The 27,174-nt window shown below is 48.9% G+C and overlaps 1 protein-coding gene across 4 annotated transcripts in view; it reads left to right on the top strand.

The window, feature by feature from the left end:
- The window catches only part of LRRC20 (leucine rich repeat containing 20), a 92,937-nt gene extending 78,055 nt beyond the window's left edge, over positions 1-14,882 (top strand). For 3 of the 4 annotated variants that reach the window (XM_080937624.1, XM_080937626.1, XM_080937625.1), the window contains exon 5: positions 12,292-14,882. In XM_080937624.1, coding sequence (XP_080793750.1) covers positions 12,292-12,449 — 158 coding nt within the window. In that variant the 3' untranslated portion in view covers positions 12,450-14,882. The remainder of the gene's footprint in view (positions 1-12,291) is intronic. The other variant, XM_080937627.1, reaches the window with a different exon arrangement.
- Positions 14,883-27,174: the final 12,292 nt, after the last annotated feature.

Below are 27,174 nucleotides of genomic sequence, written 5' to 3'. Positions count from 1 at the left end.
CTTGGTTTCTTCTGGATCCTTAAGAAACTGCAGGCAACTGGGCACAGTGGCACATAACTTTAATCCCAGCACTGGGGAGACAGGGGTAGGTGGATCTCTTGAGTTCAAGGCCAGCCTGGTCTACAAAAGTAAGTTCTAGGACAGCCGGAGATATACAGTGAAACCCTGTCTTAAAAAAAAAGAAAAGAAACTGTGGACTTCTTTTCATCCTTCCCAAAGGGTTGCCTACCACAGGCCCCTCAGTAACTCAGTTCTCCCTGGAAAGCATTTTATGGTCCTCTTAAAGTGCCTGTGGCCACACCCAACAGGCAGTGAAGCACAAGACCATCTCAGAGAATTTGAAAACCAGGCACTGTGGTATGTGGTATATTCTGTCATCCCAGCCTTTGAGAGATAGAAGCGTTAGGGAGTTTAAGGTCATTCTCTACTACCTAGTAAGCATGAGCTATCTGAGACCCTAAGTGCACACAGGGGCTAGGGAAATGGCTGAGTCAGGAAAGGGAGTTAAGATCCCCAGCACCAGATAAAAAAGCCATGACCAAATGCAATCTGGGGAGGAAAGGGTTTGTTTTAGCTTACAGGTTATATTCCATCATGAAGGCATGTCACGGCAGGGCTCAAGGGAGGAGTCTGAAGCAGAAACCAAGGAGAAAACAGCTCAGACTCTCCTGCCTAAGGAATGGTACCTCCCACAGTGGGCTGGGCCCTCATTCATTGATTGTCACTCAAGAAGATGCTCCACAGACATACCCACAGGCCAGTTTAATGGATGTAAATCCTCAGGTGAAGTTCCTTCTTTCCAGATATTTCAAGTTGACTGCCAACATTAGCCAACAGATGGTGTTGCACACCTGTAACCTGAGCTCTAAGGAAGCAGAGATAGGTACTCTGAGGCTCACTGGCCAGCCTGGTTAGCTAAATGGGTGACCTTCAGGTTCAGTGAGAAAGAACCATAGAATAAGACATCTGATGTTGACCTCTGGCCTCTACATGCATATGCATGCACATATCATATATATGAAGACATACACTCCACAGGCCTGGTGGTACACATCTCCCCGGCAAGGTGGAATCAAGACGATCTTGTTTTTTAAGGCCAGCTCGTGAAGCCTGTATTGGCCAAATTCACTATGTGGCCTTGTATGAAGCTGATTGGGAGCCTGGGGTCTGAGTTTCAGACCCCATCTCTTCAGTAGTGGGTTTACAACTCCCCATTATACATAGCCTCCCCAAAGGCTAGAACTCAATATGAGAGATTGCCTGAAACCAACTTGGTGCTTCTCTCTGAAGGCGGCGGGGGTGGGGGGTGTTCTGTTCTGTTTCTGTTGGCTTCCTGCATTTCTGTTGGTATCAGGGAAATTGAAAAGGCCTAGTTGCTCCCCCATCTGGCTTCCAGCCAGCCACTAGCACAGTCTGAGGAACTGAGTGTGTCCCAGATGCAGCCCTGTTGTAGGCATCATCCTCCCCACCATCCAGTCCCAGCTCAGTCACCTGATCTTATGTGCCTGTCTGTGGCATTTTGAGTGGATGTGAATCTGTGACATCCTTCACCTTACTTGGTTTAGTTTCTAGGCACCGAGAGTTGCTATAAGGCTTAGATATGAAGCCAGGCCCTGCTTCCAGCCAGCCTGGATTCCCAAGAATCTGAAGTCATTCCAGATACACTAACCTGCTAATTAACTCCATGCTGGGAACTCGACACCCCTCCACGCTTACCTAGGCCCAGTCTCCTTCTTGTCTTCCTCTTCCTCCTCCTTTCAGTATCTTTTTGGGCCATGGGATCACACGGATGAAGGACATTACTCAGAGAGATGGCATTTATCACTTTGCCCCTCAGCTGGTCCCTCTGGATTCACACAACTCGTTCAATAGTGCTAATGACCAGCAGGAGGAAGTCAAGCTGAGACTTTGCTGGCTTCAGGGCAGTGATGTCCGTAAATTCTGCCCACTTGGGTGCTGCTGTGATTGATTGCCCAAGTTTCCCATCGATAGAACCCAGGAAGGAACATCAGGGAGGACAGGGCATATATCCTGATTGGGGTCTTTCTCAGCAAGGTTTGTCAAGTCTTTGGCTACAGCCCCCACCTAGGACACCAGGCTTTGCAACCCCCTCCATACATGAATGGACCAAGAGAAATTTAAACGAATTTCTCGGGTTTTTGTTCAGTAAGTATCCCAGGCTGGCCTCAAACTCCCCAGTCCTCCTGGCTCAGACATTTCCTCCTTTTGTGACAAATAGGCCCCATGTGGCCTCGAGTGGCCTTAGTGAGGATGACCTTAAACTTCTGATCCTCCTGCCTCTAGTTTCCAAATGCTAAAATTACAGATGTCTACCACCACACCTGAGTTAATTATTCTGGGGATAACCTGAACATTTTTCTGATTGCCAGGCAGTGACTCCATCCACTGAATACATTCTCACACTCACACCCAGAGCCTCACGGCTGCTGAGATTATTAATCATATTCAGGTGGTCACCACCCCTGGATCCCTGGAGAATTTTCCTTTGGCTTCATGAAGGAGACAAGCCGCCCCAGAATGCCTTGTTAAACCCATAGCATCTTACGTGCCATGATGTGGTATAGAAGCTGAATGTCTAGCAGAAGCAAGAGCAAGAGGGGTTGTGCATCCCTACGCTGAAGGCTTAGCTCATACAGTAAAAGGAGAGTCTTGCCAGTGTTGACATGGTCAGCGGTTAAGGGCACTGGCTGCTCTTGCAGAGGACCTAGGTTCGATTCCCAGCACCAACATGATAGCCACCAACCATCCGATTCCAGGATATCTGATACTGTTCTCTGATCTCTGCAGGCTCCCAGCACATGCACAAATAGGAATGTGTATAAAACATCTACACATGCAAAATTAATTTTTTTTCTAGTAAGAAGAAGCAAGGTACAGTGGTACGTACCTGTGATCCCAGCACTTGGAAGGCAACAGCAGGTGATTAGAAATCAGGTCAGCCCTGGCTATAAAATGAGTTTGGAGCCAGTCAGAGCTACCTGAGACCTTGCTGCAAAATGTAAACAGGAACCTGGAAAGATGGTTCAGTGGTTAAGAGCACTTGCTGCTTTTCTAGGAGACCTAAATTTGGTTCCCAGCACACACATCACACTGTTCAAAACTCCAGTATTCCCAGCTCCAGGGGATCTGATTTCATCTTTTAGCCTCCACAAGTGTGCTTATGCACGCGCACACACACAACCTTTAAAAGAGCAACAAAAATGTTATGTATGAATTTGGAGGGGGCACCAAGGCAGGCGGAGGCCTTTGAGCTAGTACCAGAGGAGCAGCAGGGGTCGGAGAGGTCCCCAGTTCTGAGAGGAAGTACAGGCCAGAGTGACAAGGCCTTGTCCATTACTAGTGATATAGTGGCATGCTCTGGCCCAGGGAACCGAATTTGACACAGACACACTTGGCACCCTCTCTCTCTTCTGTTCGTCTCAGCCTCCCATTCAGATGCAGGGAGCGTAAATGATCTTTCTCGAGCTTCATCCCGGAGCTCCTGGCTGGCATCTTCAGCTTGTCATCTGTAGTGAGATTGCTCTGGTTTGTCAGTTTTGCCAGTGTTGACACGGTCTGCAGCTCCACAGCTCATACCTCTGAGCTGCTTGTCACTCTAGCAGTCGCCGAGGAGCCTGAAGCTCTGTGCTTCATCAAGAGGATTCGAAGAAAGGCACAGGCTTGCAGGTAGGTTGTGGAAGAAGCAGGGACCAAAGTAGCCAGCCACTTGCTGGGCCTGAAGTTCCCCGCTGCCCTCCAAGGCTGGACTGCATAGGTCTTTCTGCAGCACCTAGCAATCTATAGGGCAGTGCATTACAAGGAGACCCTCTTCAGGGACACCAGCCACTGTGCAGACCCCTCAAGTCCCAGGCAGAGGGACAGAGCAGTTCACCATGGAGATGGGTCCTTAGCAATGGCCTAGTTCTGTTCCCTCTGGAGAAACTGAGGCAAGAGCTTTGGTCTCCAGGGGTAGGAAGAGGGGTGGGATAGTTTAGCAGGTCTGAGCCCCATCTCTGAAGTGGACGTGCTGTGACAGTCGTGGTTACAGGGTCCCAGCAATCTGCCCAGTATGAAGAAATAAAGAAAGCAGATTAATGTCTCGTTTGACCCTCTACCCCCCAGGCGAGTGTTAGGATCAGGGTCTGTCATTCCTGTTTGACCCCTGGCTTGATGACCCTGGCTTTATCTGTGAAGTGGATCTGTGGTGGTTTGAATGACAATGTCCCCCACCCCCAGTAGCCATGTTAAAGGGAATGTTTTCCTGGGGCGCAGACTTTGAGGCCTCAGATGTTCTCATCTCCTTCTCCAGCACCATGCCCACCTGGGTGCTGCCATGCTTCCCAGTGTGAGAATGGACTAAACCTCTGGGACCATAAATGTCCCAATTAAATATTTCCCTTTATTAGAGTTGCCATGGTCATGGTGTCTCTGAGGAAGACAAGACAGGATTATTGTGAGGAGCCTGTTAGAACAGGGCCTCAGACATCAGTTTCTAGAAGTGTCTTTCTGCTAGGCCCTCTTAGATAAACTGCCAAGCTTCTGTGTGACAGGCACTTAGAAGCAGCTTTTGCTAAAAGCTAGAAGCAGCTTTTCCTACTTGGGCTTACAGGTCACTCAAAGCAAGACAAAAGCCTGACATCTCTGCCTTTATCTGCGCCTGTCTCCTTGACTTCTACTCCTGCCCGTCAGGCTTGTTAATCACTTAGGAACGCACACACGAGCTCTTTGAGGCTGAGACAGAAATGAGTCACTGTCCTACCAACAAAGGTTGGCAGAACAGACAACACCCCGCCCCCTATTCCCCCCCACTCCCATTCCCCCCCACTCCCATTCCCCCCACCCCCAGCCCCAGATGTAGACATTCTCAGCTGGGAGTCTGGCATCCTGCTGCCAGAACCATATTGGTCCCTGGCTATGATGGCTGCGGTTGACAGTTGAATAATTCATTCGCGAGACCCCTTTGAAGGACCAGGACAAGATCAGCTTCACCAGGATTCCTTAGTTATATGCATGCCTCTGGTCCCTAACCCAATTCTTTTTTTCTTTCTTTAAACCTAAAAGTCCCATTCATACTCCTTTATAAGGAACATGGACTCATATTTGCAGCAGAATTATATAAATTGAGACCCGTCTATCTAACCACACCCTGAAACCTTGTGCTGTTGCTAGTTTTTAGTTACCCTTGGGTTTTGTTTCACTTTAAATCGTCAGGCCGTTTATACTGTACGAAGAGTCAGATGCCATTTGAAAGAGTACAGACAGTTTCCTTCCTGTGGTCTTTTTTTTTTTTAATTATTATTTTTATAATCTTACACGCACGGGTGTTTTGTCTGCGTGCATGTGTGTTCCACATTTATGCTAGGTACCCACCGAGGTCAGAAGAGAGTGTATGATCTCCTGGGACTGGAGTTATAGATGGTTGTGGGGTGCTGTGCAGATGCTAGGGATCAAATACAGGTCCCCTGAAAGAGCAGCCAGTGCTCTTAACTGCTGAGCTATCCGCAGCCCCGAGATTTATTTTATTTTTAGTTGTGTGTTTATGGGGAGGTCTTCCTGCGGAAGTCAGAAGAAGGCCTTGGATCCCCTGGAGCTTAAATTACAGCTGGTTATGAACCCCCTTGGGTGGGTGCTAGGCACTAGACTCCAGTCCTCAGCAAGAGCATCAAGCACTCTAACACTGAGCCTCCTCTCAGCTCTTTAGCAGATCCCAGTGATGAGTTTTTAGCACACCCAGTGGCCGGAGGCAAACCAAGACAGGGCTTATGAGCCTCATTCTTAACAAGGAAAAGGCATACCCACCAGGGACTTGAGATGCAACTTCTAAAAGGCTGTCCCTCCTTTTAAAAGGACTATCTGTGGCGAGAGAGACAATTCAGTGGGTACAGTCAATTGCCACCAACCCTGATGGCCTGAGTCTGATCCCTGGGACCCACATGGTGAACATATAACTCTGGCAAGTTGTCCTCTGACCTCCACAAGTGCACCATAGTGTGCAAACACACACACACACACACACTAAATGTGATATTTTTTTAAGGTTCTGCTTCGTGCCTGAGCCAACAGTTAAAGGGCAGAAATGCTGGACCAGCTTCGAAAGGAAAAGATTTGCCATGCTGATGTTGCAGGGAAGTCCTGGATAACCGAGGTCCAGTGTTGTCGGGGACATAGGCCACAGAGGAAGGGAGGGACAGTAGATGTTTGTGGACCCACTCAGTGGCGCTGGGCCTGCACGGCGTGTGCGTTCAGAGCTGGGTCTGAGCGGGGAAACAGAATATCCTTCCTCTTTTGTGGATGGAGTGAGCTGTTAAGTCGCCATGACTGGTGAACCTCAGTTGCCATGACAAGAGGAGGGCATTTCTGCTCAAAGCTGTCTCCTACGGATGTCAGAGGTGGTTGCTAAAGTATAGGAGTGGATCTCCTGAAGCAGACTGGGGTGGGGGGTAGGGAGTCCTGGAGGAGGCTGGGTCCCTCCCCAGTCAGGATGCAAGTGTGAACTGGAGTCGGGAGACGCTCTGCAGATACCGGGGTAGAGAGATCACCCTGTCCTCCTGTCTGTAGTAGTTCCTACCTACCAGGCAGGTAGTGATGCTGCAACATACAGTACATAGCTCTCTCTCTGGGGGGGGGGGGGTAAGTGGCCCATCACCCTGACGTCTGAGTGGATGAACTTCTCTTGTCTAATTCCCTTCCATCTGAAGACTTGCTCCCTGTGAGTTGCTCTCCTCTGATAACCCTCCCCAGCTAAGGAAGGTGGCATAAGTTGGGTGGTAAAGCTGGCTGGGAAATGACAGAAAGGACACAGGGCCAGTGGCCCGCCCGCCGTCATACACCCAGCTGCTTTATTACTTAGCTGAATGCCCCTTCACGAAACTTTTAACCTGTGGACTTGGAGGATCGTGCTAATCATGGTACTGGGGAACAGGGAGGGCTGTGGAGATAGTCCAGCAGCTGAGATCTGGTATTCACTTGCAGAAAACTGGAGTCTGGGTTCGAAGCTGTCAATATTGGATGATTCACAGTACCTCTATTTCCAGCTCCAGGGAACCCAAGGCTCTTTCTTAGTCTCCCCAGGCCTGCATACATGCACACACACACTCTCCCCAGGCATGTACATGTTTGTGTGGATATACACAGGAATAAAAATAAAATAAATCTTTAAAAAAGAAAACTAATGGTACTCAGCTAGTTCAGTTATTGAAAATGTTGTGTTACAAGTGGTAATAATTTAAAAAAGAAGAAGAATGTTTTTAAGCCAGGCATGATGGTACGGGCCTTTAATCCCAGCACTCAGGAGGTAGAGGCAGGCTGATCCCTCTGAGTGGCCAGCCTGGTCTACAAAGTGAGTTCCAGAACAGCCAGGACTGTTACACAGAGAAACTCTGTCTCCCCTGCTCCCCCCCCACAAAATGTTAAAAATTCATGCGGATCATAAATTAGCAAGCCCTCAATACATTCTATCTAAAAGCCTGTAGTACCACTGCTGGATGTTTCTGTAACATACTTCATGCCCTGGCTTCAGTCCCCCAGCACCACACAAACTGCATGTTGTAGAGCAGATCTTCATTGCCAACTGTTAGGAGGTACAGACCAAAGGATCCGAAACTCCATCATCCTTGGCTACACAGCACATTCAGGGCCAGCCTTCTATATACAAGTCCCTGAGTAAAGATAAGAACAACCAGACATTCTGTCAGCAGCAAGACTCAGCCCAGGGCAGAGGTCCCAGAAGCCTGTGCCATTTCGAAGTCCCCTTTGATTAGGCCTCTGGTGGCCTTAACTGCTTTGGGGAAAAAGATGCCCCTGAGAAGTCCCATAGGTGTGGAGCCACCCACCTATCAGGCATCTAGCCTTTACGTCACTTTCTCCCACCCCATGCCTACAGTAGCACGCCCCTTGTAGAGGATGCTTTGGAGCAAGTCACCTCATTCTTGGCCCCGGCTCTGCTCAGTAACCAAATGTCCTCGAGCTGGACTGCAGACTCCCCATCTGTAAAGTGGGCAGAGCGATGGGTCCCCGAGCTGCCCTGGTATCCTCTGCTCCCGCACGGCACTAGAACAGGGAAAGACTGGCCAGTGCTGGTTGCCTCTCTCTGTTTTCATCCTAGCAACCAAGCCTGGAGGGGAGAGCAGCATCTGTGCTACAGGAACCTTCAGAGTCCACCACCTCCTGGCCATAGAACCCTGGGCACTATTCACCAGCCTCAAAGCTCTTACTGTGTTCGTCAGGAGGGAGAGCAAGGGACCTTGCTGAACATCTGGGGTGTATCTCTGCCATGATTATGAGGGCAGCCATGCCTGGAAGCTGTGGGGGGACAAGCTGACTAGAGCTAGGGTTCAGGAACCATCAAAGGCAGCCATACACAAATCCTTTGATGGAGCCATTGACTGTTCTCCTGGCAGACAGCCAGAGGCATTCTCACGCTAGCTTTTAAGGACAAATGATACAGCCTGTGTGTCCATCACTGGCAGAGGACAGGGGAAGAGGTAGCGAGAAACAGACCATGGTACACTTGGCTGCAGTTCAAGCAGGCGGTTAGATATGTTCAAAACCTTGTAAAAGGATCCCACGACATGCCTTACTTAATACATCCCAAAATGTTGAGCGCTTGCCAACCCACAGAGCCAGGGCCAGAGGTGGAAGTGTGAGACAGAAGACTTGCTAGTAAGCCCAGTGGCCGGGCACTACAAAATAACAAAAACAAAAGCCACCAGCCAGCTTGAAGGGGCTCCCACAGGCCAGATCTGGAACAAACTGAGCAACAAATTAATTAAACACGACATCCATGAGTCAGTAGAAGCAAAGGAGTCCCTGTTAATAAACAGATGGGCGGCCAGGAAGGGCAGCCCATGTAATACAGTGCAGTGCTGAGCAGCTTGGGGCATTGGACAGCCGTGGCTCTGCAGCCATCATGAAGAAGGTAGCAAGGACCATCTGTGGACCTCAAGGCCGTGACAATGGGTGGGAACCATTGCTGAGGAGATTCTGCTTGCCTGTTCTTAAATTGTGTCCCCACGGAGCTCTAGTTATTTGCAAATGAGAAAGAAAGAAAAAAGAAAAAAACACCAAACAGCAGTTAATTATATGGTGGAGGAATCTAGCACCATACTGACAAGAGTGGTCACAACAACCTTCAAGCTGACTGTGTGGCTGTGCACCTCCCAAGCGCACACCACCTGCACAGGCTTGCAGCTGAGCATCTGTGTCCCAACAGAACCATGGGGAGGAAAGTAAAGGCTGAGGACAGGTCTAGAAATTTACCGTGGAAGAAAGATGGGCTGTCTATGGTTTTGCTGATACATTGTATTTATTTGTTTGTCTGTTTGTTTCTTTGGTGGTTCCTGTTTTATTTTGTTTCGGTTTTGAGACAGGGTCTATCTGTTTAGTCCTGGCTGTTCTGGAACTGGGTGTTCTGACACCCAGGCTGGCCTCGAACACACTGAAATCTGCCTGCCTCTGCTTCCTGAGTGCTGGGATTCAAGGCATGTCCCACAACAGCCCGGCACTATTTTTTGTGTTTATTTCTTGTGGAAAGAGGTCTATACCACAGTGTGCTTGTAGAGATCAGAACTTGTGGATATCAGCTCTCTTCGTCTACAACGTGGACATCAGGAACTTTACTCAGATTCTCAGGCTGCACGTCCTTTACCAGATGAACTCTATCCCCAGCCACCTCATTTCAGACTGTGTACTGGAACATAGACAAGGTCTTTACTACCTGTATTTTTGACAAAGTGCCTTTGGCTTGTATTGAGGGAGGCCCTACTGTCTTTGGATGAATTGAATGGATGATCATTTGAAACCTGATTTCCGCATTGTACACGTTAACATTTGGGACCCTGAGCTACGACAGGAGAGAGTCTGGCTCCTGAGAAGCCCGGCTTGTGCTTGACCAACCAGGGCACTCCTACAGGCATGTGACACAGGGGACATGGTGTAGGGAGTCCTGATGATGTCACATTTTTGAGCCAATATAGCCATGAAGGGCCATTATCTTGTCCAGGTCTGCATGGTCTACAAGCGGTGGGTGGATAAAGCATAATCCTGCTTTCGAGACTCCTCAAAGGCATAAGTGGGCCAGGTGGTGTGACAGAGAAAGGTGCTGCCACCATTAATGAGAATTCCACATGTCACCAAATGCAGCCTCCTCATTCATCAGTTCACATACATAATATGCTTTGTCCTTTATTTTATGTATATGAGTACACTGTCTTCAGACACACCAGAAGAGGGCATCAGATCTTATTACAGATGGTTGTGAGCCACCATGTGGTTTCTGGGACTTGAACTCAGGACCTCTGGAAGTCAGTGCTCTTAACCGCTGAGCCATCTCTTCAGCCCTTGTACTTTCTTTTTAATTCAATTTTATTTTATTTATTTACAGTGTACAGGAGTGGCTTCTGTCCTTGTGTCATGTGGTCCCAGGGATGGAACTCAGGGTCCTTGAACTTGCAGCAAGTACCTTTACCTACTGAGTCATCTCACTGTCCCTCCTTCTCTGCCTTTTTAGAGATGTCTCATGTAGCCCAGGCTAGCCTCAAACTCCTTACGTAACTAAAGATGGTCTTGAGTTTTCTGATTCTCCCATGACTACCTCCCAAATGCTGAGATCATTAATGTGTGTCTTCGCACCGGGTTTATTCATTTCTAGGACTGAGCTCACAGCTTATTGCAAGCCAGGCACATACTCTGTCCTCTGTGTTAAATCACCAGCTTCTAACCTGGCTTTTCCCTTAATCACTGTGTTGCAGTCTATCACACGCCACACATTTCCTGTATGGAAAGGGCATGGTTCAGTGGCTTCAGCATGCTATATTACTAATTTAAAACCTTGTACAAAGGGCCAGCAAGGTGGCTCTGTGGGTAAAGGCATTTACTGCCAAGCCCAGTCACCTGATAACAGTCTCAGAGAGCCACATTGTGAAAGGAGGGACCAGCTTGGGATGGTTGTCTTCCACATGTGCTCAGTTGTACTCACACATATATATACTCATATGCATATATACTCATACACATATACACTCACATGCATGTATACTCACATACATATATATATATATATATATATATATATATATATATATATATACTCTCATACATATATACTCACATGTATGGATACTCATATATATATGTATATATATATATATATACACATATATATATACTAATGCATATATACTCACATGCATATATACTCACACACATGTATATTCGCATACAATATACTCACATGCATGTATGCTCACATATATATATGCTCACATATATACATATATATATACACACTCACATGTATATATTATACTCATACATATATACTCACACATGTATACTCACATATATACTCATACATGTATGCTTACATGCATATATACTCACATACATATATATTCACATGTATATATACTCATATACATATATAATCACATACATTTATACATATATACTCACAAATAAGTGTCAAAAATGGTGGCAACTGTGTAAACGACATAAAATTTGCCATCATGATCATTTTCAGTGTTCCTCCAGCGGTATTCACTGTGACAGGGTGCGGCCACCACCATCCACTTCCAAGATGGATGCCTCACCCTGACTCCCTCCAGCTCTGGGAGCCTGTGCTCTGCTTGTTGCTCCTGACTGTTCCCCATGCCCAGTGGAGCTCTGTGCCCACCCCGTCAGCAGCACTGGATCTGCAGAGCGGATTTGTGTTAAACAATGTGTCTGCATTTTGCTCCTTTGACAGTGGACTGCAATTCCATCTCCTTCACATACTCGTCTGCGTTGGTAGATTCTAGGCTCTTATGACCAGCTGTCCTCTTTTCTTCATGCCGCAGGACTTAAGTGCCTGCCTTTAGTTCATTTGAGCCTACGTTAGAGTAAGATCGTGGTTTATACGGTGATTCTGGCTTTCAGACGGCTGATCTAGTCCCCCAACCCCATAACTACCCGCCGATTTTGAAACAAGGTCTTGTGTAGCCCAGGCTACCCTTAGACTCCCTGAACTCCAGATCTTCCAGCCACTACTTCCCAAGTGTTGGGATTACAGGCAAATGCATCCATGCCCAACCTGGGTCCTCATTTATAAAGCTTCTTTACTACATGTGGCTTTAGTGTCCTGGTAAGGCCCTGAAGGCCCCTCCCTCAGGGATAGGACCCCTGAGCTGAATCCATTCATGGTGGTCCATGAACATCAATCCCCTTGGTCTCTCTGTATGCACCAAGTCTTCCCATCCTGTCTTCCTTCCCAGCCTGCTGGTTCCTAACCCTCTAACCTGTCCCCTCTCTTCCCAGCAGATGTTCCGGTGGAGAAGCTGGCCGCCATGCCAGCTCTACGCATCATCAACCTGCGTCTCAACCCCCTGAGCGCCGAGGTGCGTGTGATTGCCCCGCCGCTCATCAAATTTGATATGCTCATGTCTCCAGAGGCTACACAGGCCCCTCCGCCTTAGGACACACTTCTTGTGCTCATCCAGCAAGGGACAAAGGAGACTGGCCTGCCACCCTGAGAGGAGGAGGGGCCCATGGGAAGCCAAGCTGGGGAGCAGGGTGGGTGGGCCAGGCATCATACAGAGGGAGGGGCACAGCTAAGTCAGGGTGGGTAGTTTAGCACTGTAGTGAGCCCTGGTGCTCCAGAGGGAGAGGTAGCTGAGGCAGGAGTCTCAGCTCAGGGCACTCAGAGCTGCTGGGCTGACTTGGGCAGGTCTCTTGTCGCTCTGAGCTTGGTGACTTGGAAGGAGGAGGAGGAAAAAAAAAATGACAAGCCTTTCCTGCATGAGACCCCTCAGAGGCTCTGTCTCCACATCACTGGATGCCCTGTGGGCTCGTGGGTGAGCCTGGCTGGGCATTTTATGGACCTTACGATTTGAAGACTGTTTCCAGTATGAAAGCCAGTCACCATCCCGAGAGGAGACCACCTCCTTCTATTTTATGCCTTCTGTGGACTGAACACAGTGACTCCTGCCATGGTGCCATTTCCTGGCCATCAGGGTTCCTGGACTGGTTAGAGCCTGAACCAGGAGTTGGAGTGCCTAAACACTGGTTGGGCCCTGTGACAAGGGTGTTGATGAAGGAACCCTTGGACATCTGGCCAGGGTACAGAGGGGCAGCTCCAGGTGGTTCATTCCTCCTTGTCCCAAGACATTGTGTGGAGGACTTTCTATACACTCCGCTCTATCCCTCCCTAAAAATGGCCTGGCGTGGTCAGGCATTACCTGCAGGGCCACAGGAGGGGTGGCTCATTGAAGACAAAGCCATTTTGCACCTGTGACTGTCACTTGAGGTCCTTCAGTGACCTCTTTCACCATGGCCTTCCTCTTGTGACCTCCCTCTGGTGACAACCTGGTTGCCTTGTCCTGGCCCAATACCACCAAACCTAAAGGCTATTACCAAAATGGCCTGCCATCTTGGTGACCTTTGCCTGTGGTCTAAGGGGCTACCAGCTGTCCCAGTGTCCCCAGAATGGTGGCATTTCACAGGAGGTAGTTGAGTTCTTGCTCCCTGATAAGGCCTATGCTTGGGGATATCCCTAACCCCCTCAATCTCTGTGTCTACCTCCTCACCTGAGCAGCAGGCCTATCGGCTGCCCTCGGTCCTAGCTACTCTACACCATTGTGTAGGTCTGTGGAGGCCCCAGGACACAGGCAGGATTAGGCCATTTTGTCTCCAACATTTGTTCAGAGCAAAAAACCCAGCACAAAGTTTGTCCGTGCCCCTGTCCCCTCACAGTGTTCCTGGCTCTTGGGAAGGTTGCCACGAGGCATTGCTGGCATCATGACTGTGTATCCTAAAAGAAACCTTGCCCATTCCGTTCTCATCCCAGGGCCAGTCAGCCAAATGAGAACGTAGACACAGGGAGCAAGAGCGGGGTGTAGCCCGGACTGGACTGGCTCCTCTCTCGAGGGTTTTACCTTGTTGAGGAAGAGGGTTGTAAGAGCCTGGCAACTCTAACTGTTGATAAGCTAACTCCAGCTTGCTAGAAATGCAGCCTCCAGGAGTGTACACATGTGATCCAGCTCGTGGTGGGGAGGGGCTAAGACTGTAGGATTGTGGGGGTGCAGCCAGCCTATGCCGCATAATGAGAACCTCCCTCAGCACAACAGCAGACTAATAAAGAAGAGTGTCAGGCTGCAGTTAGAGCACTGGCTGCTCTTCCAGAGGTCCTGAGGTCAGCTCCCAGCAACCAATGCACTCTTCTGATGTGTCTGAAAGACAGCTACAGTGTACTCATATACATAAAAATAAATCTTTAAAGATTAAAAAAAAAAAAGTGTCAGGCATGCTGGTGCCCTCCCAGTCCTCCGAAAGTAGAAGCAGAAAGGTCAAGAGTTCTAAGCCAACCTTGGCCTAGAGTAAAGAATCCCTGGGCTATATGAGACCCCATTTCAGTAAAGGAAAGGGGAAACTAAAATGCAGGGTTTCAGACCTCACACTGGCCTTCTGAGTCCGAGCTGTGTCTCCGCTAGAACTGTAGCTGTCTCTTCCAGGAACATCACAACAGTTTGAGCATCAGCAGAGGGCCTGGGCGACCTGGGCAAGTATAGAGTGAAGGCTGTCCCCCTCTTCCATTTCCATGGATCTGAGTATGTGCTCAGCCTCCCCTAACTCAGCCCTGGGAGACCCCTGCATCTCAGATCATTTCCCCACCTTTGTACCACTACAGTAGCCGTGATAGTGACCTCCAGGTGATAGTCTTCCCACCCGACCTCTGCTTATCCCTGCATGCCAAGTGGGGTTGTTCCTGGAAGTTGTTCTCTACGCTGCCTAGACATTATGATCTGGCCTGTCTAGGCAAGCTTGGGCAGTCAGAACCCTCCAGATCCAGGCTCACAGTGTGAAGAAGCCCCGCGCTTCAGTCTGCAATAAAAGATGCTGTGCTGGTCTCATCTGCCAGTGCTTGGTGTATGATTTCTTTTTCTTTTTTCCTTTATGAATGTATATGAGTGGTATTTGACTTATTCTCCCAATACAGACTCCCAGGAATTAGGGTTGGGTGTCACCTGCCCACCTGCTATGGTCATTAGATCAGTTGGCCTGCCCGAATCCATTAGGAGTGAGCTGTGGACTGGGAACGTTGCCTAAGAGGAGCTGGTGGAGAAGTTCAGCAGATCCACAGCGTGAGATGCTAGCCACTCTCCCAGCCCTTTGTATACAAGCATACAGACTAGAGAATGTTGACAGAGAGTCTCCATCTCTATGGCTACAAGGAAGCCAGTGTCCATGGGTGAGGGAGGCTGGGGGGCTTTCCAGCTTTTTTTTTTTTTTTTTTGGAGGCCTTACCCATGCTCTGTAAAGAAACCCAATACAAATTGGTTCCCCAGATTTAACCTTAGTGGAATCAGACTTTGGTTTGACACTGGTGGAAAGGTAGACAGTGTTTACATCTGCCCCAGGGGAGGAATTCTCAAAACCGTGAGGTAAAGAAAGCTGCCATGGGGGGTGAGAGGGATGGCTCAGTGGTTAAGAGCACTGACTGCTCTTCCAGAGGTCCTGAGTTCAAATTCCAGCAACCACATGGTGGCTCACAACCATCTGTAATGGGATCTGATGCCCTCTTCTGGTGTGTCTGAAGACAGCTACAGTGCACTCATAAAATAAACCAAACCAATCTTAAAATGAAAAAGAAAAAGAAAGCTGCCTTGGGGTAGGAACACTGAATGTACGGAAGTGCCCCGCTGAGCAATGGGGTGGACGTGGGCTCGGAGGGGGCTGTATTGTAGAAAGGATGAACAGCTTACAGTCTGCCTGTCACCTGCTCCTCCCAGTCCCTGGTTCTGTGAGCAGAGCACGTGGACTGGGAGAGCTGGATGCTGGTTACAAGTGCAGTGTCTCCATTCGCTCCATATGCAGGGATGAAGCTCAGGCTGGTGATGCCCAAATAAATCCTCCTGGTGGCTTTTATGTCCCAGCCAGAGAGCTGCTGTTCAGGGTTCGGGCCTTGTTTGTTTGTTTGTTTGTTTGTTGTTTTGTTTTTGTTTGGTTTTTCGTTTTTTTGTTTTTGTTGTTGTTGTTTTAAGGTTGAATTGGCCAACTTGAATTTACTTTGAATTGTAAAGCCAGATGCACCACAGTTTTTTATTGCATAGACCCAGAGAGTGCTCAGCGGGCACCAGGCTCATCATGGCTGTTAACGTGTTTATCTCCTGGTAACATCTTAGCAGCTGTGGGATTTCCAGAAATCCCTGCCCCTCTTCAAACCTTGGGTTCCAGCTGCAAAAATGAGGGGCTGTGCTGGGAGCGTGCTGAGGAGCTTGCTGGAACTCACATGATCCCTGTTTCTTGGACTCTTAGTGTTCAGCTGTTAATTGTCCCCTGCAAGTCAAGCCTTTCCTCTCAGCCAGCTTGTAGGACTTCTGACTTGCTGGCCGACAGAAAAGCCTCCCTCACTCTTCCTGAGTCTCCTCTGAGGAGGCTGGGTCTGGGTTTTAGGCAGAGTTTTCCACACAGACAGAAAACCTTGGCCAAGACAGGGGGGTCACAGTGTGGTTAAGACTGATGGACTGGACGTACGCTGGGTCGTGGTGGCGCACACCTTTAATCCCAGCACTGGGGAGGCAGAGGCAGATGGATCTCAGAGTTCCAGGCCAGCCTGACCTATAGAGCGAGTTCCAGGACAGGCAGGGCTACACAGAGAAACCCTGTCTCAAAAATAAATAAGTAAAATAAAGAAGATGGGTGCACATGATAGGAATATGACCAGGGGCAAAGGAATCAAAGAGATTTAGTATTTGTGTTACTGCTAATGCAGTCTGAAACCTCCTTTAAGTGATTCAGAAATTTCCTGAGTTGAATAAGGTATTTGTTGCTTTTGTTTTCTGGGCAAGAGGTTCCCGGAACGGAATGGCTGCATGCAAGACGATAGAATAACAGAGTGCATGCTGGGAGATGATACAGTGTAGGACCAGAGGGTTTGGGTTGCATTGCAAGTTTTCCAAAACATAGCGTGTTGGACCCCTAGAATCCTGCATTGAAGCTGCTCTTTGCTTGAAATGTGCTTGTCCCTTCTCAGAAAGCCAAGGAACGGGAGAGTTGCCATTTGCCTCAGTAGAGTCCTGGAAGAAGAGCCAAAGCCAGAAAAGGCAGTGTTCCAATTAATCTCTACTCAAACCGACCCGTGGTGACAGCACGTTCTTCATTGCACACCCCAATGTTCTGAGTTCCCAAATGAAAAAACAGATAGACAGACAGACACACAGACCCCCCTCCACACACACAGACCCTAATATTTTAATATGTTGTTTTAAGCAGCCTAATGGCTGGGCCACTCCCAAACCTCCATGTGGCTAACTCCTCCCCTCCAATATTCCTGAGTTATTACATACTAAAATCTGTATTCCATCTTTGTTGCCCTAGACCCAGTGGAGGCAGGGGCATGCCTGAGGCCGCTCTTCCCCGGCTCTTACTTATTGGCTGTCTCTCCTTTACTTGTCAGTCATGGCAGTTACTCCTTCCTCCTCCCCTGGGTCTGTTGCCCAGGAATCCTAAAGTCCCACGCCCCTGCCCAGCCATTGGCTGCCGGCTTTATTTACCATGCAAAACCAACTGGGGCCAGGGACCCTTAGCGTCTCATGTGCAGATTCCTGTGCACTTTGAGGACCCAATTAGCACAATACAAACAGACAAAATCCACAACACGGCAGATAAGAAAGAGGTAGGTTTGAGAGGAGAAGCTCTCAAACAGCAGGATGATGCTTTCATGCTGTGCTGGGCTCTCTGGGCCAAGCAGATCAGCCCCATCCCTAAGAAAGGTGACACTGGTCTTTGGCATGTAGTGGCACACATGATTAATCCCAGCACTCAGGAGGCAGAGACAGGTGAATCTCTGAGTTCAAGGTCAGCCTAGTTCTGCAAAAAGAGGTCCAGGTCAGCCACGGCTATAAAGAGAAAACCTGTCTCAAAATGGGGGTGGGGGTGGTGCTGCTGGAGAGATGGCTCAATGGTTGGGAACACTGTCTGACTCTTCCAGAGGTCCTGAGTTCGGGTCCTGGCAACCAGATGGTGGCTCACAGCCATCTGTGTGGGATCTGATGCCCTCTTCTGGTGTGTCTGAGGACAGCCACAGTGTACTCATATATAATAAATAAGTGACTCTTAAAAAAAAAAAAGTAACACAGGCAACCTGTGCTCATGAATTCCCAGCATCCAGTTGTCCCAGGAAGGGACCTGTTTTAGATTTTTTTTTTAATATTTATTTATTATAAGTACACTGTAGCTGTCTTCAGACACACCAGAAGAGGGCATCAGATCTCATTACAGATGGTTGTGAGCCACCATGTGATTGCTGGGATTTGAACTCAGGACCTCTGGAAGAGCAGTCAGTGCTCTTAACCACTGAGTCATCTCTCCAGCCCCTTGCTAGATTTTTAAATTTTATTTTAATAGTTTTGCCTGCACATATGTATGTACATATATGCGTATGCTATATGTGTATGCATGCATGCATGCATGTATGTGTGTATGTATCCCATCGTGTATGTGCCTAGTACCTGAGGAAGTCAGAAGAGAGCATCTGAGCCCCTGAAACTGGAGTTATGGACGGTTAGGATCCATCAGATGGGTACTTGGAATTACACCTCAGTTCTCTTCAAAAGCAACAAGTGTTCTTAACCACTGAGCCCTCTCTCCATCTCTCTGCCCCCAAGGGACTTGTGTGTCTTCTTTGTTACAGCAGCATCCCTCTACCAGCAGACAGGGATGAAGGAGTAAACACATGACCGGGAAGCATCGGAACCAGGGCTCTAGGAGAAGCTCTTTTGCTTCTGCTGGTCTGGTATCTTTGGTGTGAGCCTGGGCCTCACAGGAGGCCTGCCCGTATAAAAGTGACCAGTAACTTTCTTCAGATGGCCTGATCCTGGGAAAAGGCTTCTCTAAGCCTTCGCTTCCCCATCTCATCTTGAGAGCAGTTTCCACAACACAGGTGGGTGCATCAGTGTGCCCCACCTGCCGTGCCCCGAGATGGCCTCTTGCAGCCATTTAATGCCCACCATCACGAGCAAAAGTGTTGTGACAAGAGCTTAGGCTCTTGTTGCCACAAAGAGCTGCAGGACATGTATCCACAGGACATCTGGAAGCTGATGGGGAGCTTTCTTCATAACTCAGAAGCCTACAAGGCTGTGAACTCCGCACCTGGGAGGTGCCAAGGGGATTGTTGTGATGTGGGTGCCAGCCTGGGCTAGAGCATCAGAACCATGTCTTGAAGAACAAAAAGCCAATCTGTGAACACCTGCACCAGGCTTCTGAGGCTGGCTGACGAGGCTGTGTGATGAGGTGGAGGTAACTGTGACAGGCCCAGCTAGAGCCCACGGTATTCTCCATGAGTGAACCCAGATTCCTACAAGCAGAGGCACCTGTGCACCCTATTTCCTGTCAGTGAGGGACCACATACGACAGGGGACTTCCAGGGTGAGTTCTGAGGGCTTGTCTCACGGCACCGTTCACAGAGTGGGTGCTATGTAATCGACACCTTCCACCCCAAAAACTTTGAGGTCAGGAGCTGTGCCCGGGGTGGTGTCGATCTCAGGAATGGTTCTAAGAACCACGTGAGGGCGCTAGGTGTGTGCGGTAGAGCACACCTTTAATCCCAGCACTCTGGAGGCAGAGGCAGAATCTCTGGAAGTTCGAGGCTGGCCTGGTCAGCAGAGCAAAGTCCAGGGCAGCCAGGGATACACAGAGAAACCCTGCACCCCCCCCCCAAAAAAAAAAAAACACAAAAAAAGAATCACATGTGAGCTATGTAAGAAGACAAATCCTAAGGCCACATGAGCTGCCAGACAGGCAGACTCTGAGGTTGGACTTGTTCACCTTAAAGAGTTCCTGCTAACCATCTACACAGCACCCAGAGGATCCTTCTAGATCCTAGGTCACTCCTTCAAATCCTGAATGGCTCTCCATTTCCTTTGGGGTAAATCAAGAGCTCTCATGGGTATTTTGGATCCAAGCATCATCTACCGCCTGTCACTTCTCTGATGGACCAATAGGGGTTCGCCTGTCACTTCTCAAGGAGAGACCCCATTTCTATATTTGTAGATCTTATCACCTGCTATTTATCACCAGTGAGCATTTATCTATGCCCATTACTTACACTCAGTAGGAACCTTGTCTTGGTGTCCATGGCTTTCCTTCTATCTCTTGAGCAATACCTGGCACACTACAGTGTCTATCCATCGAAGGCTGAATATCTGTGTTTGAGAATCTAGCTTTTGAGAAAGGTGCTATCAGAGCCAAGGTCAGTTCCACATTAAATCTCCATGTTTCCCACCAGGCATGTTGGCATCAGCATTAGCCACTCTTCTTCACGCCGGTCTTCCCAGACCCTCACAAGCCATAATATTGTGGCTGGATTTTGTCCTAAGTGGAGTGGCCAGAAGTCCATATGCACAGCTCAAGACAGGATATACATCCCTACTGCATCCCCACACACACCACTGTGCTCTCCCTGACAACTGTGCTCCCCAACTGTGCTCTCTACCTGAGATCTTACCCTAAGAGAAATCTACTTTTCGACAAGTCTCATCCTCTCCTGTTACCCTAGTTTTACCACTCTCAAGGTGAACAGAGTTCAGGAACTAGACCAGACCCTTGCTAAAACTGTGGTCTTCAGCCAACAGCATCGTAGAAGTTTGTGCTTGTGTGTGTGTGTGTGTGTGTAAAATGTGGCACAGAATGTGCTTAACAAATACCTGGATTCAAATTCCAACATATAGGCACACATACACACAGTATGTTCCTTTTCATAATCTGCCTTCTACTAACGGCCTGGACCAGAAAGGGACCAAAAGGAGCCCTTCCTTAAGTTGCTTTTGTCAGTTACTTAGCCACAGTCTCAGGAAAAGTAATTAGAACAAACTCAGCCTCCTCCCTTACCCTCTCCTCCCATTCTCCCTCCTCTTCTACCCCTTCCCCCTCCTCCCCTCCTCTTCTATCCCTTCCTCTTCTTCCTTCTGTTTTTTTTTTTTTTTTTTTTTTTTTTTTGGTCCAGAGTCTTCCTTTGTAGCTCAGGCTGACCTGAAACTCACTTTGAGCCCAGGCTGGTCCCAAACTCCTCCTAAGATAATCCTCCTGCCTGAGCTTCCCATGTGCTGGGTTGATAGGCACCAGCTATTATGACAGGCTGGGCTTCTCTTACCACATACAGATCACTTTCTAAGATTTGTCCCCACCAGAATAATCAAAAAAGAGCTTGAGAGATGGCTTAGCAGGTCAGAGTGCCAGCTACCCTTCCACTCAGGGTGAATTTCCAGCACGCATGTGACAACCCAGATTCATCTGTATAACTCTTGTACCAGGGGATCCTATACCTCTTCAAGCCTCTGCAGACTCCAGCTGTATGGTACACCAACATCCGTGAGTACAAAGCACCCATTCACATAGAATAAAGAATTTTTTAAAGTTGAAGGCCAGGGAATTTGAAGTCAGTCCGGACTACAGGAGACCTTGTCTTAGAAATAAATTTATATTTAAAAAATAAGCTAAAATGGAGACACTGTCTGTGGCTACTCAAGTTACTGTCCAAGTTAGTTACTACCACAAGAGGAAGATCGTTCACAATCTGTTGTATAGAAGACACAGTGGGGCACTGTGGTACATGCCTGTGATCCCAGCACACAGGAAGAGGCAGGAGGATGACAATTGTAAGGCCAGCTTGGGCTATAGAAATGAAGAAACGGGCTTAAAGACAATGGAACATGTGGTCAAAGTCACACATCATGGGAAAGCTCCCAGCTGGAAGAAGAGCTGGTTTTTAAACCCAGGTCTTTTGACTAGTGGTTCTCAGCCTGTGTGTCACAACTCCTTTAATAAACCTCTGTCTCCAAAAATAATTACATTACGGTTCATAACTGTAGCAGAATTACAGCTTCGAAGTAAAACAAAAATAATTTTATGGCTGGAGGTCACCACAATACGAGGAACTGTATTAGAGGGTCTAGGTCGGTGGCTTAGGGAGGACCTCAGCCACCTAAGCTCTGGAAAGTCTGTGGACTGCCCCTCCCCCATCACCCCAGACTGATAGCCTGGCTCTCTAAAGCCTGTGATGTCCTAGAGGTGTATCAGAACCCTTTCTTCGCTCAGCATCCTCCCCAAAAGTTCATATTGTCACAGTCTAGAGTGTGAACCCCAGCCTGAGAACAGGACTCCTCAAGGTGTCCCCAGCCTCTCAGAAGACTCCGTATGCCTAGGCTCAATCATGAGGGCTGTGAGATGATCTCTCCTACCCAAACCTCTCGTGCTGTGGTGATGTGGACTCTGAGTTCCCAAGAGAGGATGCTCAGGGAACCAGTGTCAGAGCTGTGAAGAGAATACCCAGGTCTCTCCATTCCTTTCTGGGTTCTGTGGCCTGCGTGGATTTCTCCGTGGTTTTCTGTCTCTCTGGGTGGCTTCTATCCAGCTCTGCAGCCGAATGGAGCCAGCCATCTGAACCCTCTATTGTCGTTTATAAATGCAGAGAACGGTGCTGACCTGCTTCCTTGGGGAGGGCTTGCTAATAAGCATTTTAAGGCTTTTAGACTGAAATGCTCCTCAGAGGCTGTTTCCAGGCTCCGGGAAAACATCCCACCCCTGCCTGAGCCCCAGCCTCTCTGCAGCTACTCTAGCCTCGCTCTACGATGAAGTCTCTCTCCTCCATTAAACATACACTGCAGAATACTCTCAGAATACTCCACAGTGTAGGGTCTGATTCCGGGGGCCACATCCTCATCATCCAAAGAGATCCCTTCCCCCTACCCTAAGAATTCTGAGCCTTTTCAAAGAGGACAGCTACTTAATGGCTTCCTTTGCCCCAAAGGCCCCTGTGCATTTCCAGCCAGGGAAAAAGACGGAGTCTCCCATTGGAGGTGCCTGGAATCCCCTTCACAGAAGAGCTGCCCCAGAGGGCACTGTTTGGTTTGATGCCAACCCTTCTCCTGCACACTTACCAACTCTGCTGGGCGTCTCAGAACACACTTCAAACCCTACTTGGAAAGGAGTTCACATGCCAAGCCAGGGCAGACCTTGCACAGTCCGTCAACACCAGTAAGTATCTTTGACAGGATGAATGTTGGGATAGCAAACACTATAGGAATGACAGGGGTGTCTGCCCTTACAGAATGTTATACACTGAATGACTGTGGGTCTCGTCATCCTAAACCAAAGTAATATATTTGATTAAGGAGGGGGTCCCAATTCCCTAAGGATAAAATATCAGTATAGAGAAAGTGTGTGTGTGTGTGTGTGTGTGTGTGTGTGTGTGTGTGGTTTTCAAAACAGGGTTTCTCTTTGTAACCCTGGCTGTCCTGGAACTCACTCTGTAAACCAGGCTGGCCTCAAATTCGCTCATATATATTTACCTGCCTCTGCCTCCCGAGTGCTGAATGGTACTCACTAGCTAAAAGACACATCTTCAGTTCCAGTTCTTGGGAGGCTGAGGCAGGAGGATATTATATTTGAGGTGATCTTGAGTGGGATTTCTGTCTTAGAAACAAAGAAGAAAAAAATAAGAAGAGCTGGCTGTGTGCTCAGTCAGTGGAGTGCTTGCTTAACAGGAAGTCATGGGTTCTATCCCCAGCAGGATGTAAAACAAGAGAGCACACGCCTATAATCCCAGCACAAGGGAGAAGTAAGAATAATTGGAAACTCAAGGCTACATGTTGAGGTCCAGGCCCACTGGGTTATGTGAGACCTTGCCTCACAACAATAAATAAATAAAATTAAGAACAAAGACAACAGAAATAGAGAGATGGCTCAGTGTTTAGGAACACTGGCTGTTCTTCCACAGGTCCTGAGTTCAATTCCCAGCACCCGCATGGCAGCCCACAACTGTCTGTATATTCAGTTCTAGGGGATCTGACTCCCTCACACAGACATGCATACAGGCAAAATACCAATACACATAAAATTAAAAAGCAAATAAATAACCCACTAGAAATCCCCTTTTAACACATGCACACACCAACACACCAAGAAGGAGGAATGGGGAGGCAGGTAAATGTGTAAGGACACAGAGGGAAGGAGGAAGCCCTAGGGAACTTTTTTTGTTTCTTTTTCAAGACAGTGTTTTGCTGTGTAGCTCTGGCTGTCCTGGAACTCACTCTACAGAGCTGGCTGGCTTTGAACTCACAGAGATCCACTACCTGCCTCCGCCTCCCACGAGTAACACCATTACCCGGATGAAATCGTTATCTTGGATTTAGTAGCTCCCAGAACATGTTAAAATATATCTCCACTGTGCAGCCTGTGACATTTTCTTACAGGAGCCTGTGGAGAGAACAAAAGGGGGAGAGCTGTGGGGAAAGACAGAGAGAGGGATAGGACTGCTGTGTCACTGTCATGGGCAAGGACCTCATTCCACCGTGTGCGAGACTTGCGAGGGAGCCTCATACATCTCCCATCTCCCTTCTGCCTCAGACTTTCCAATTTAATTGGAGTAGGTGTGATCTGAGTGAGGGAGGAGGTGGCTGTTAAAGTCTTCTGGATGATTCCAAAGTTCAGGGAAAGTTTAGGAACCACCAGCCGAAGAGTTGGGCAGACTAGAGAACAGAGAGCGATGGGGTGAGGGAGGTGTGATGGACAGGTGAGAGGGTTGGACGAGAAGACCAGGCAGGGGCACAGCATAGGGGCGGGGACAGGAATGGGGAGGAGTTCAGTGGGAGGCGCATTCAGGGCGAGAAGACCAGGCAGGGGCACAGCATAGGGGCGGGGACAGGAATGGGGAGGAGTTCAGTGAGAGGCACATTCAGGGGTGGGCCGCAGAGGCAGGATCAGAGGTGGACAAGTGGAACAGATAGGACCATAAAGAGGTAGTCAGGTTTACATCAGCTGGTACCTAGAAGCTTCAAGGAGAGGTTGGGGGGGTTGGGTCACAGTGACATTCACCATTTCAGGGGATCAAGGGCGTTCATCTGGTGAGTGAACCACTGTAAAGACATCTTTTGTTGGTTTTGTTTTGTCGTTGGTTTTTTGGTTGTTGTTGTTTTTTGGTTGTTGTTGTTGTTTGGTTGTTTTGTTTTTGGGTTTTGTGGGGTTTTTTTGTTTTTTTTTTTTTTTTGTGTTTTTTTTTTTTTTTTTTTTTTGAGACTGGGGTTTCACCTTGTAGCCCCAGCTGGCCTGGAACTTGCTATGTAGACCCAGGGTGGCCTCAACTAGGATTAAAGGTATAGCTGGTGCTTAAAGACACCCCCACCCCTGTGTGATTCTAATTTGAGGGATGAATTCTAATTCGAAAGTGCTGGGTCTCTAGATATTTCAAAAGTTACAAAAGAGAACAAAACCTAGACTCTTGGAAAAAGGGAGTCGTCGGTTCACTTTCTTTCACTGGCCTAGAACCTGGGGATCTTCATTCGAATGGCAGATGTGCGGTGTTGTCTGTCTTCTAGCTGTCTGTCAGGGTCTGAGGATGGTCAAGGCAGTATTCTCCAGTCGAGCAAGGGGGCATTAATTGAGTATCTACTATGTGCTGGGCAGAAATGTACACACACTTGCTTCTCTCAGAACCACTTTACAGATGCAGAAACTCAGGCTCAGTGCAGATAGGGACACTTGCCCAAGCCTGGTCTATTTGATTCAGAAGCCAGGGTCATCCATCAGACATCTTGTCTGGGGCGAGCGTCTCTCTAGGGGGTCCCTCCTATGAAGTGACTTCTTAGCCTCTTCAGAGAGACAGTCTTGGCTTTCGTGGTGGGCGAGTGCGGGGCAGGCTGGGCTCGAGCCAAGCAAAGAGTGGGGACAGAGGCTGGCGTGTGTCCGCCAGAGCTGCGGCGGGCACCGCCCGCACTTTGGAGGGTGCAGGGTCCTGGGAGAGTTTGCGGGGGAGGTGCACGGGGCGCCCTCGCTCGGCCGCACAGGTGTGCCGGGTGCCATGGAGACGGCGCGGCGCCAGCCCCCTCCTTCCCTCCGGCCCGGGAGGCGCGGGGCGGGTAGCAGAGTCCGGCAGACCGCGGCGCTGTGAGGGCGCTGCACCCCGGACCCCAGGGAGTGAGCGCCCCCTGCCCGCCTGCGAGCGACGCGTGAAGCGGGAACGAGGGTAGCCCACCCAGACCCCAGACCCTTCCTGGGCCCCAGCCCACCCTCTTGAAGGTGCCCGCCTCCTTTGGAGAGTGTCCCGGAGCAGACAGTATGGAGGGTAAGTGGCACTAGGGCAGGGGGTTGGGTGGGCTATAGACCCAGGGGCAGGGGCGGGGATGGGAGCAGGAAGAGAGAAGAGTCACTGACCACCTTGGCTGCCAGAGACAGACATATACTCCTGTGTTTGTGTGTGTGTGTGTGTGTGTGTGTGTGTGTGTGTGTGTGTGTGCGCGCACGCGTGCCAGCTCGCAAACTCAGACAGACAAACAGACACACACACAAAGATGCAAAGCCCCTGAGTGAGGGACATAGATAGATTTGGAGGTGCCTCTGTATTTATGGGGTTGGGGGGGTAAGACGTGTGTGTGTGTGTGTGTGTGTGTGTGTGTGTGTGTGAGAGAGAGAGAGAGAGAGAGAGAGAGAGAGAGAGAAATAGAGAAATAGACATTGAGAGACCCAGAGAGAGACCCAGAGAGATAATGACAGAGTGATGTGGGGGTGCTTCTGTGTCCAGAATACATACCTGTGTGAAGAGTTGAGGGGACACCTCTACGCCTGTGATGCATGTGCATGTATGTGCATGCATGTGCACACACCATCTCCAGCCCGTAAACAGGGGCTGTTTTATGACCAGGTGAGGATAGTTTAGGTACTAGCTTTAGAGAAGTGCAGCCAACTTAGCTGGCTTGCTGGCTGGGGAGAGGGGTGGAATCCAGGAGGAGGTGGCCTTCATGATTCATCTAAGAAAGGACCTAAACTCAGAGCCTGAGAGGAAGGAGAATCTAAGGCTCAGCCTACTGGCTTCAGTTGTAGCAGGTGAGGATCCAGACCCCTCTGTCCACATAGACAAAGGGGGTTACATTTAAGAAACCAGAGGCTGGTCCACCGGCTTACTCGGTATCTCTGAGATGGTGCCCACACCTTTTTGTGCTGATGGCTATCCAGCCAGTGAATAGAGGATCTTATATGCAATAGGGCATCTCAGGGAGAGGGGGCAGAGGGAGAGGGTTCCAAAGATAAAATAGAAGTAGACCTATTGAACATATTCAAACCAGTAAATGGGAGCTGTTGAAAGCCTCGCAATTCCAGTGAGTAATTGCGAGGACTCACCATCAGAAATTTAAAAGGGGGGGGGGGTGTGTG

Source organism: Micromys minutus (assembly GCF_963924665.1).
Source record: "Micromys minutus genome assembly, chromosome: 25".
In the NCBI taxonomy this organism is placed as follows: domain Eukaryota; kingdom Metazoa; phylum Chordata; class Mammalia; order Rodentia; family Muridae; genus Micromys; species Micromys minutus.
The sequence above is the reverse complement of the archived record's forward strand: the minus strand, read 5'-3'. Positions and strand labels throughout refer to the sequence as shown.